This window comes from Elephantulus edwardii, unplaced genomic scaffold (genome assembly GCF_000299155.1).
Source record: "Elephantulus edwardii isolate Elephantulus edwardi_28Jun2011 unplaced genomic scaffold, EleEdw1.0 scaffold00232, whole genome shotgun sequence".
In the NCBI taxonomy this organism is placed as follows: Eukaryota; Metazoa; Chordata; class Mammalia; order Macroscelidea; family Macroscelididae; genus Elephantulus; species Elephantulus edwardii.
The window spans coordinates 2396873-2409356 of record NW_006399982.1 but is presented as its reverse complement, the minus strand read 5'-3'; the positions used below and the strand labels follow the sequence as shown (position 1 = coordinate 2409356).

The 12484-nt window shown below is 38.3% G+C and overlaps 1 protein-coding gene across 1 annotated transcript in view; it reads left to right on the top strand.

The window, feature by feature from the left end:
* ATP13A4 (ATPase type 13A4) overlaps positions 1-12484 on the top strand; it is a 136801-nt gene that overhangs the window by 52457 nt on the left and 71860 nt on the right. Inside the window, exons 7-9 of the mRNA XM_006898540.1 lie at positions 157-307; positions 10987-11073; positions 11302-11455. Coding sequence (XP_006898602.1) covers positions 157-307; positions 10987-11073; positions 11302-11455 — 392 coding nt within the window. The remainder of the gene's footprint in view (positions 1-156; positions 308-10986; positions 11074-11301; positions 11456-12484) is intronic.

Sequence of the window (12484 nt, the reverse complement as noted above, 5' to 3'; positions counted from 1 at the left end):
GGTTGAGTAAAATATTATTAATTTGGAGGATTAGAAAGTAAGTCTTTAATGCAACAAAGCTGACAGGTTTTTTTTCCCAGAAAGGCAGTCACCGCCAAAAAATTTCTTTTTCTGCATGAGCTCATAAGACTGAAGCATTTCCCTTTTCTTCTTTAGCTTTCAAGAAATCCACAGCTTCGCCTTGGGCAAGGCTTTGCCATGGGGCCCACTGTGTGCGGCCATGGCCAGCTGCCACTCTCTGGTCCTTCTAGATGGGACCATCCAGGGAGACCCACTGGACCTCAAAATGTTTGAAGCCACCTCTTGGGTAAGCTTCTATTCTGCAGAGAATCTAAGAATTTTATTGACCTCTAGAACAATACACAATTATGGGACTTTCAAATATAGAATCCATATGGTTTGAATACAGCAATTGTGTCACACTAGAAAGATGGGCAATCTCCTTCTTAGCAATTTAAAGCCTCTGAAAACTCACTGGTGAGACAGTTATGAATCAGTTCCAACTTGATGGCTTACAGCAACAATAACAACAACAAAAACAACATAGTAGTGAAGAGCAAAATAATCCAAGCCTGATTTTCTCATCTGTATAATGCAACTGATGATAGTATCTTCATTACCGGGTGCTGTGAGGTTTAAATGATAATATCCATTAAAATACTCAGTACAGCACCTGACATATATTGTATGTCCAAAAGGGTTAATGTATTTCTCTCACAGACTCTTTGTGGGAGAAATAGGGGAAATATCTTCTCATTTTAATTCATAGCCTTGGAAATACTATGAGGGAAGTTATGAGACAGAATTAATCTGATGGCAGTAAATTGAACACACAATGTCTACTTGAAAACACAAATACATATAGAGTCACGCATTAGGTCCAGTCAGCATAGAGTCATGACTGTGATGGGCTGTGTGACATCTCATAAATGGGGAGGATGATCAAGGTCACTGTGGACTAAATAATGACATAATGCTAGAGAGTTGATATACCTTGAGGTAGAGAAGTGCAGGTATACTGCTGGTTTTGCCAAGTGGAGACAGACTGCTTCTGATGACTCTTTGAAAAGGCATTGACCAGATCAACAACCACATAGCAAGTACTAGGAGATGTATTAATTTACTTAAGCAATAAAACCACAACTGGAGCAACAGCTGCAATTGAAGTCACTACCAATTAAGTTTAAAATAATCGATTACCATTCCCCAAGATCCACCTGGCTTTTTGCACATACCAGATGTTCTTGTTAGATGCTGTTGAGTCAAGTACTACTCATAGCAACCCTATGAACAAAAGATCTGAACCCTGTCCTGTCCTATGTCATCCTCATGCTTCCTGACACACAGGAACCCATTTCAGCAGTCGCCATGTCAATTCATTCACCTGATTGAGGGTCTTTCTCTCCTTCGCCAACACTCTACCCATCTCAGCATCATGTCCCTCTCCAAATGGAGATATTGTAGGAATCACTACTCCTACATCTTTTAATCCCTTGATGACACTAATCTCTGCTGTTCTTTAGGACTGTGTTACTGCTTTTGTTTTACTATGTCCTATATAGAGGGAGTTCTAATGGCTTTTCTACCATAATAGACCTTCCTACACATGCCAGGCATCCAATGTGGGAGTTCTTCCAGAGCTGAGTATGTCTATTACAATCACTCATGCTAGAACTGGAGAAATCACTAGAGGATAGGCTCATATGCCAACTGGGCCCACTATGGGACAGACCTAAGCGATGATTCCATTAGTAACTCTGACTTGTGAACCCTAGTGACATTTTGAGTCTCTCAATATTAATGTCAATTCAGAGCCAGTGTTCAATAGTTACCTAAAAGCCAGATTACTTCTTTCTTCTCCTCCTAAAAGGCCATAGAGCCTTTCATGGAAGATTATCTGTATAAATCTGTAGTGAGGTCGTTCCTCAAAGAACTCAGTCTCTCCTTCATTCAGAAGATTGTAGATATAAAAACAGCCTGAAATCTAGAAATTGACTAAGTATTCTGGCATGACTCTTTCTTCTGGAAGTTCATGTTAGAATACCAATCACTTGACCTAGAATTGCCCTTACAAATTAAAGAGGTATAGTGTAGTATTCAGTGCCAAAACAAAACAAAAACCATTTTAAGATCTATTCTGAAGTACAGTGGTATCAGATTCAGGAAAACACTCATATACCTATGTTGTTGTGTTGTTGTTATGTGCCACTGAGTCACCGACGACTCATAACAACCTTATGTACAAGAGCCCTAAACCCTGCTTTATCCTGTGCCAACCTCACTGTCTCTAACACATCTACTCTTATTACCTAAATCACTGAATTGATTCATCTCATCAAGGGTCTTTCTTTCCTGCACTGTCCCTCCACTTTCCCAAACATGATATCCCTCTCCAAGGACTGGTCTCTCATTGCAACATGCCCAAAGTATGCTAGGTGGACCATCAGAATCCTTGCCTCCAAGAAGCAGCCCAGTTTCACCCTCTCCAGGATAAACCTGTTTGTTCTTCTAGCAATCCATAATATATTTAACACTTCTCCAGCACCACAGATCAAAGGCATCAATTCTCTTTCTATCATCCGTAGTCATACAGATTGAAAAGGTATGGAGACAGAATACATCCCTGGCAGACACTCTTCCCTATTTTGAACCATGCAGTGAGTGTCTCCTAGTTCTGTTCTGGCAATTGCCTCTTGGTTCAAGTATAGGTTTCACATAAGCACAATAAAATCTTCTGGGATTCCTATTCTTCTCAGAGTTAGACACAGCTTGTTGTGATCCACACAGTCAAAAGCCTTTGCATGATGAAACACAGATAGACATTCCTCTGGTACTCTTTGCTTTCTGCCAAGATCCATCTAACATTAGCTGTAATATCCCTAGTACCACAGCCGCTTCCAAACCCAGACTTCACATCTGACAGTTCTCTGCTGATGTGTTTCTCCACTCATTTTTGGATAATTTTCAGCAGAATCTTGCTTGCATGTGATAATAATGATATTGTTCGATAATTTCTGTACCCTGTTGGGTCACTTTTCTTTGGAATGGGAGCAAATATTGATATCTTCCAGTCAGTTGGCCAGCTGGCTGTCCTCCAGATTTCTTGGCACAACTTAGTGAGCACACTCAGGGCAGCATCTATTTGTTGAAATATGCCAATTGGTATGCCATCAACTCCTGGAGACTTGCTTTTTGCCAATTCTTTCAGAGCAACTTGAACTTCCTCCTTCAATACCAAAGGCTTATGCTCACATATTTCATGAAATTCTTCTGTGTCAGCCAATTCCTTCTCTGTATATTCCTTCAATTTTCTTTTAATGCTTCTTGGATCATTTAACACTCTGCCTAAAGCATCATTAAGTATTACCATTTGTGGCTTGAATTTGCTTTTCAATTCCTTCAGCTCAAGAAATTCTGAGCGAGTTCGGCCCTTCTGATTTTCTGACTCCAGCTCATTGGACATTTCACTGTAGCATCTTGCTTTGTCATCCCGAGCTGCCCTTTGAAATTTTCTGTTCAGCTCTTTAATTTCTTGATTTCTTTCTTTAGCTTTGGTTTCTCAGTGCTCTAATGCAATATTCAGAGTTTCATCTGACATCTGTCTTGATCTTTTTTCCTCTTCAACCTTTATAATGATCTTTTGCATTCTTCATGGATGACATTCTTGATATTCTCCCACAGCTCATTTGGTCTATGCTGATTTGTTTTCAAGGCCTAGAATCTGTTTCTGAGATTGTTTTGAAATTCAAGTGGGATAGATTTAAGGTCAAATTCTGGTTCTTGTAGATTTTATTTTATTTTTTTCAACTTGAACTTGCATATGAGTAGTTGTTGGTCTGTCCCACAATCAGCACCCAGCCTGGTTTTCACAGCTGATATTGAACTTTTCCAGCAATATTTTCACATATGTTATCGATGTGATTCTGATGTTTACCATCAGGTGAAATTCATGTGTACAGCCTACATTTGTGTTTCTTATAAAAGGTATAAGGACCTATTTTTTAAAAATGTATCCACCCACCACTAAAATCAAAGAGGAAAGAATTGGGAATTTCTAGTAAGTTCTGTAATCCAAATTTGATCCAACTTTCAATCAAGATGTGTGAATAATATCTGGTAAACAGACAAAAAAAAGCAAAGAAGAACTATTGGAAATTGAGAAATAGGTCTTTCGTAATGGATATAAGGTTGGTGCCCACATGACAGAATTTTGTCTGACCAGTAACATTGTTATGGCAAATACCATTTCAGAAAACATAACTTGTGATTATACAGGTGGGCCTCACCTGATGAGATATATGTGAATCAAACAAGCTATGTTTTGGAAAGAGAAGATAGAAAGCTTAGTATCATCAGTCAAACAAGGCTGGGAACTTGACTTTGAAATATACTACCAATTGCACGACCCATGACCTGAAAGCTTGTATCTAAAGCAATCTGCTCTACGCAAATGACACAATCCTGCTCACTGAAACTGAGGAGGACCTCATGCACTTGCTGCAGAGGGTCAAGGACTGCAGCCTTCAATATGGACTGAGGCTCAATGTCAAGAAGACAAAGATTCTCACCACTGGACCAATCGGCAGCATCAGGATGGATGGTGAAGAGATTGAGATTGTTCACAGCTTCAGTTTGCTCGGCTCCACCATCAACACTCGTGGTACCAGCAGCCAGGAAATCAAAAAACGTATTGCGATGGGAAAGTCTGCTGTTAGGGACCTCTCTAAAGTACTCAAGAGCAACGGTGTCTCTCTGGAGACTAAGGTGCGCCTGATACAGGCCATGGTCTTTGCAATCACTTGTTATGCATCAGAGAGTTGGACAATGACTAGGGAGGATAGAAGGAGAATTGACGCCTTTGAGCTGTGGTGCTGGAGAAGAGTATTGAATGTTTCATGGACTGCCAAGGAAACAAACAGGTCCATCCTAGAGAGGGCTAAACCAGGCTACTCCTTGGAGGCAAGGATTCTGGGGCTTCGTCTGACATACTTTGGACATGTTGTAAGGAGAGACAGGTCCTTGGAGAGGGATATATGCTTGGTAGGGTAGAGGGACAGCGCAGGAGGGGAAGACCCTCCATGAGGTGGATTGATTCAGTGACTGGGGTAATCGGTGTGTCAGAGGCAATGTGATTGGCACAGGATAGAGCAGGGTTTAGAGCTGTTGTGCATAGGATCGCTATGAGTCGCAAACGACTCAACGACACATAACAACAACAACAACAACCAATTGTACAAATGCAAGTTCATGATGAGTATATGAAAACCAATATATCACACTGATGATATCCTACCTGAATTTAAAGACCACCTCAAGCATAGATTTGATGTCACTAAACACTAATGACTGGAAATAAGACTGATTGTGGGATGACATCAAGAATATCATACCAGAAGAGAGCAAAAATAAAAGGGGGAGGGGGAGGAAAGACCAAAGTTATACCAGAAGAGATTCTGTAACTTTCTTTAAAATTTAGAGAAGCTACAGTAAATGGATGAAATACAGAATTTAGAGCACTGACAGAAGTTTTCAAAGGGTGTCATGAAAAGACAAATCAGTGGATTATAATGAAATGTGAAAAGGCCTGTAGTTATAAAAGCAAAAGGGAAGAACATGTTCAGCATTTCTCAAGCTAGAAGACTTGAAGAACAATTCAAGCCTTGAGTTGCAATGCTAAAGGATTATATGGACAAGTATTGAATGATGCAGGAAGCATCAAAAGAAGCCAGAAAAAAATGCAGAGAGTCACTGTGCGAAAAAGAAATGGTTAATGTTCAAGCATTTCATGGAGAAGCATAGGAAAAAGAACTAATGGTGCTTAAGGAAGAAATCCAAGCTGCACTGAAGGCATTGGTGAAAATAATACTTAAAGAATTGGCAAAATACTGATGGAGATATTTCAACAAACAGGTACATTCCTGGGTATGCATATTCATTACAAGAATATAGAGGATAATTGCTTGGCCAACAGACTGGAAGATATTTATATTTGTAGCTATTAAAAAAAAGATGATCCAAGATAAAATGGAAGTTACCACTATTATCATATGCAAATAAAATATTGCTTAAGTTAATAAAAAACTTACTGTAGCAGTACATAGACAGGAATCTTCCAGATTTTCAAGATAGTTTCAGAAGAGACTGTGGAATGAAGAATATCACTGCAGATTTCAGATGAACCTTTGCAGAAAGCAGAGAATATAAAAGAGATTCTTACTTGTGTTTCATTGATTGTTAAATAACATTTGACTACATGGATCATAATAAAGTAATATTAAGAAGAGTAAGAACTCTAGAATGCTTTTTTATGTAGAATCTGTTCATAGAAAAATAAGTGTTATTTGAACAGAGCAAGAGTTGCTACATGGTTTAATCAGGAAAGGTGTGTGTTGGATTTGTAACCTTTCACTGTATTCAATCAGTGTGTTGAGCAAATAATTCAAGAAGCACAAATAACTGGAGCTGCTATAGTTGAGATAGAAGGTGGAAAGTCCAGATGGGGTTTCTGAAGTATACATACTACCAATTTAGTTCATAGCTATTGCTCAACTCCTTCCCTCTCACACACATATGAAGGCAGGTCAAGCCCCAACCAAGAATTAATGCCATGAGAAGGCAAACAGATCATGGAATTTTCTCCTTCTTTGTGAAAGATCCAGATTCAAATCCTGGTTAATTACCTCTGTGCAACTATTACCCGTCACTCATTGAAGATTTGCATGTTGCTGTGATTTCTAATAAGTTTCACAAAGTTTCTAGGCTAAGAGGAAGTTGGCAGTATCCTTCCAAAATCAGTAAATTATAAACCTTCTCTATAACAAACTTATGATTTGCTACTGATGTCGGGGGATGTGCAGGAACAGTTAATTTGTCTGTCATTCACAGGGTGTGGGGATGTGACTCATTTGCTGCAGAGAGTCAAGGACTGTAGTCTTTTATATAGATTGAGGCTTAACGTCAAGAAAACAAAGAATCTTACTACTGCGCCAATTGGCAGCACCATGATGGATGGAGAAGAGATTAAGGTTGTTAACAATCTCAGTTTGCTTGGCTACACAATAAATATTCCTGGCACCAGCAGTCAGGAAATCAAAATACAAATTTTATTAGGAAAATATATTGTCAGGGACTTCTCCAAAATGCTAAAAAAGTAGTGATGTCAGTCTAGAGATTAAGGTGTGTCTGATCCAGGCCATGATCTTCATAATTACTTGCAATGAATGCAAGAGCTTGACGGTGACTTAGAATTATAGAAAAAGAATTAATGTTTTGAATTTTGGTGCTAGAGAAGAGTATTGAACATACCATGGACCACCAAGAGAACAAACATATCTCTCGCACAGCAGGTGAAACAAGTTTCTCCTTGGAGACAAGGCTTTCGAAATTCTATCTCCCATACTTTAGGCAAATGACCAGGAGACCTCAATCCTTGGAGAAAGACATCATACTTGGAAGGGTGGAGGTACAGCACCAGAGAGGAAGACCCTAGTCGTGATGGATTGACACAGTAACCAGGGTAATGGGGGTAGATGTGTCAGAGACAGTGAAACTGGCTCAGAATAGGGCAGAGTTCAGAGGTACAGAGTAAAATGGAGTCATTGACAATTTCTTTTTCCCAACTATCATGATGGTGCAGATTAGTGAAGATTTTTGTTTTCTTTGGTACTGACATGTAATCTATATTGAAGGCTGTAGTTTTTGATCTTCTGCAGTAAGCACTTCAAGTTTTCTTCACTTTCAGAAAGCAAGATTGTGTCATCTGTATAAAGCAGGTTGTTGTTAAGTCTTCTTCCAATCCTGATGCCTCATTCTTTTTCAAAGAGTGCAGAATTCTCAAATTATTTGCTAAGCATACAGATTGAGTTTGTATAGCAAAAGAATATAACTCTGGCATACACTTTTCTTGATTTTAGGCCATAAACTGTTTACAGGTTCTGTTCAGACAGCTGCTTCTTCATCTATGTACAAATTTTGCATGAACACAATTAAGTGCTCTGGAATTTCTATTTTCAAAGTTATCCATAATTTTTAAAATTATTCACACAGTCAATGACTTTGCATAATCAATGCAACACAAGTAAACATCTTTCTGGTATTGTCTACTTTCAGCCAAGATCCATCTAACATCAGGAATAATAATATCCCTTGTTCCACAGCTTCTTCTCATCCAGCTTGTATTTCTGGCAATTCCCTGTGTATGCCCCAGGCATTTAAAAAAATCTTTGGTAAGATTTTATTGGCATGTGATATTAATAATATTGTTCAATAATTTGTCACATTATGTTAATCTTTATAAAAAGAGCAAGGCACTGTGCAGGTAGTCATATCTGACCTTTATCAGCCTCTTAACAACATCAATAAAACCAAACCAAGTCCCATGATGTCAGACCTACCCCCCATGCTCTCATACCTCTTTTTACTCATCTCAACACCAGTGTTACTGTTTGCTATGTCCAAAATTAGATGTGATAGCTCTTAGATCACAGAGAACCATATTGGGAAAGTAAAATGTTATAATCCAGATGAATTACAGAGTACAATCAAGACAGCTCCCATAATGTGCACTCAGCGACCTCAGCCTCAAGCCCTGTGTCCTCAATCCTGCTAATATTGGCTTATCCTACCCCTTTATGTGCCCAACAAAGTTCTCAGTCTTGTCAATAATTGCTTACCCTTACCCCATCTTCCCCAGGTCTCATCTCACATTAGGTCTCCATTTCTGCTATGGCTATTCATTTCCTAGTTCTAGCAGAAGTTCTCTTTCCTCTTCATTAGCCGGAGAATATCTATATATCTGTCTTTCACTCCGGCTTGCTCAATTAAATGGTGAGACGAGCCAATCCCCTTGTAGAATGTCAAGATTGGCCAACCCCTTTGTGGATTGGTAAATAGTCAGTCCCCTTTTGGATTGGCTAGCACATCCCATTAGCATATTCCCATCCTCTCATAGCATCCTCTCTCCTTAATACAATAATTACTTCAGCGTAAAATAAACAGTTAATATTTTGGCTAGGAAAGACAGTTTTGAATGATAAATCTTAGACACCCAGAATCTTTTTCTGGAATGGGAACAAATATAAATTTACTTCAGTTAGTGGGCCAGGTACCTGTTTTCCAAGTTTATTGAAATAGACTAGTGAGTAGGTCAAGGGCTACATCTGTTTGTTGGAATATGTCACCTGATATTCCATCAATTTCTGGGCATTATGCTTTGTCAGTTCCTTCAGTGAAGCTTGAACTTCTTTCACAACCACTAGTCTAGATCAAATGCTACTCCCTGAAATGGTAGAGCACCAACCAATTCTTTTTGGTACGATGATTGTGCATTTCTTTCATCTTCTTTTGATGCTTCTTGCATCATGCAAGGTTTTGTCCAAAGAATCTTTCAGGATTACAACTTGAAGCTAGTTCTTTCAGTTTGAGAAATCCCAAGTGTGTTTTTCCTTTCGGTTTTCTAATGTCAGGTGTTTTCATACTTCCTTGTAGTACCTTATTTTGTTCTCTTAAGCTGCCTTTAAAATCTCCTGTTCACATTTCTTACTTCAGTATTTCTCTCCTTAGTTTTGGCCTTTCTATGTTCTAGTACAATTTTCAGACCCCTTTCTGACATCCATTTTGGTCTTTTATTTCTCCTCTGTCTTTGTAATGACCTACTCTATTTATGAATTATGTCCTCTGTATCATCTCACAACTAACCTGGTCTTCAAACATTAATATTCAATGCATCACATTTATTCTTGAGATGATTTTAAATTCAAGTGTGATAGACTCAAGGCTGTATTTTAATTCTTGTGGATTTATTTTTATTTTTTCACTTTCACTTTGAACTTACACATGAGAATTTGATGGTATATTTCACAGTTAGCCCCTGTCCTTGTTTGAATTCCAATATTGAGCTTCTCATTGACTCTTTGCACAGCTATAATCAATCTGATTCTTTGTAGTCCATCGGGTGAGGTCCTTGTGTATAGTCACCATTTGTGCTTTTTATAAACAGAAACTTTTATGTGCTAAGTCTTAGAAAAGATATTTACAATAGTAGATAAGTCAAGATTGTATGACATTCTGTCATTTAATATCCAACCTCATTTCTGTCACCTAGACTGTATTTTCCAAATCTCAGTTATCTTTTTTTGTTTCCATCTTTTTATTTCTGGTCACCAATTATTATGAATACATCTTGGTTGCATGTTTAATCAGTTTCAGACTATAAAAGATGGCAGAAATCCTTAATTTCTTTGTATAATTTAATGATAGTTGTATTAACAGGTATTTCTTATGTGTGTATGAACCGTATCTGATATCTCATAGCATTATACTCCATGACAGACCTTGAAATATTCTTTTTTACTATGAATGTAGCACCATATCTCTATCTTGACATAGAGATTAAGATTTTCTCCTTAAGATTTCTTGAACCAATTAATGAGATGATTATGAAACACTCTGGGTAAAGAGTTTCTTTGATTATAATTTGAGGTCTTTAGTATAGCAATTATTCAGTGTTTACTGAACGTCTTACCATGCATACTACAGGCCCTGCCCTGCCCTCAGGATTACCACTGCAAGTTAAACAGGGAAAGGTAGAAATGAACTCCAAGAGAAATAAGATTGAGATGCTTACTTTATACAAAATAACTTGTGGATATTCATGCTCACTATTTTCAAGTCAAGCTCTTCAGAAATGGAGATTGATCCTTTATATACAGTACATTCCAACAGAGAAAGCGGATAAATTGCATGAATAATTCAGAGATGTCTGCAATTCAGCGATGTCTGCCCTTCAAGCTCACAGCATTTCCTATGTATTCTTTTCTTCTTTTGGGACTAGGTCTGTTTCACCTCTGTCTCTAGCTGAGAGAAAGAGATGCCAATAATACAGTAAGGTGGTCTGGGGATTTTCTCAAACTAAGGGTTTGAATATAGTATCAGCAGGTGAACTGAAAACGAAATCTCTGTCATGAAAATATCCTATCTTTGAAATAGGAAATGGATGTTTCTGGGGACAATTTCCACATCAAGGGAGTGCCAGCTCATGCCATGATTGTGAGGCCTTGCAAAACAGCCAGTCAGGTAAGCCTGTTCACCACCTCTCTTTCAACAGCCTAACATGAAAAGAAACTCTCTTCAGGCCCCAGATTCATGGAGGATCACAGATGTGTTTTGTTTAAATCCTGCATATCAAATGTCAAAATAAGAACTTCTCCTACTTTTCAAAATAAGGACTGAAAGAATATTTAACTCCCAGTTGACAGGAATGATGTTAAGTGTGTCTCTTTCCATTCCCTGGTCCCTAAGCAGGTCCCAGTGGAAGGAATTGCTATCCTGCACCAGTTCCCATTCTCATCAACATTGCAGAGGATGACAGTCATTGTTCAAGAACTGAGGGGTGACCGACTGGCATTCATGAAAGGTGCACCAGAGAAGGTGACAAGTTTTTGTCAGTCTGAGACAGGTAAATGGATGGAGCTGGATTACAGGCTAGCTAATCTTAATATGACATGCAAGTAAAATACTGAAAAAAAAAAGCAAAATACTTCTGAAGATAATTTTAAAAAATAGGTAGAAGTTTGAGCTGGATTTAAAAGAGGTTATGGCATTAGGGATACCATTGCTGATGTCTGATGGATCCTGGCTGAAAGTAAAGAATACCAGAAGAATGTCTATTTGTGCTTTATTGAATATGGAAAGGCATTTGACTCTGTGGATTATAACAAACCATGGTGAACATTGAAAAGAATTAGAATACTTAACAGTGCTCATGGACACCCACACAGATGGTTTTGTTGTTGCAACAGAGCAAGGGAACACTACATTGTTGAAAATGAAGAAACGTGTACATCAGGGTTATATACTTTCTCCATACCTATTCAATCTGTGTGCTGTTTAACCTATTTGAGAAGCTGAAATATATGAAGAAGAATTTGGTATCAGGATCAGAGGAAGACTTACCAATAACCTGCATTATGCAGACGACACAGCTTGTTTGCTGAAAGTGAGAAGGACTTGAAATGCTTGCTACAGAGGAACAGATAATACAACCTTAAATATGGATTGCATTCATTATCAAGAAAACAAAAATTCTCACCACTGCACTTATAGGTAACATGATAGATGGAAAAAAGATTGAAACTTTCAACAACTTCATTTTAGTTGGATGCACAATCAGCACCCTTAGCTCTAGCACCTAGAAGATCAGGGGTCGTATTGCACTGGGAAAGTCTGCAGTCAGGGACTTCTTTGAATTATTGAGGAACAATGATATAAATTTGAGGACTAACATGCACCAGATTCAGGCTATGTTCTTTTCAGTCACTTGCTATACATCTGATAACTGGACAATGACTAAGGATAACAGAAGAATTGATGCCTATGAGTTCTTGAGAAAATTGCTGAATATTCCATGGATTTCCAGAAGAATAAACAGATGTCTTGGAGAAGGGGTAGTCGGAATGCTCCTTGGAGGCAAAGGTGTCTCACATAC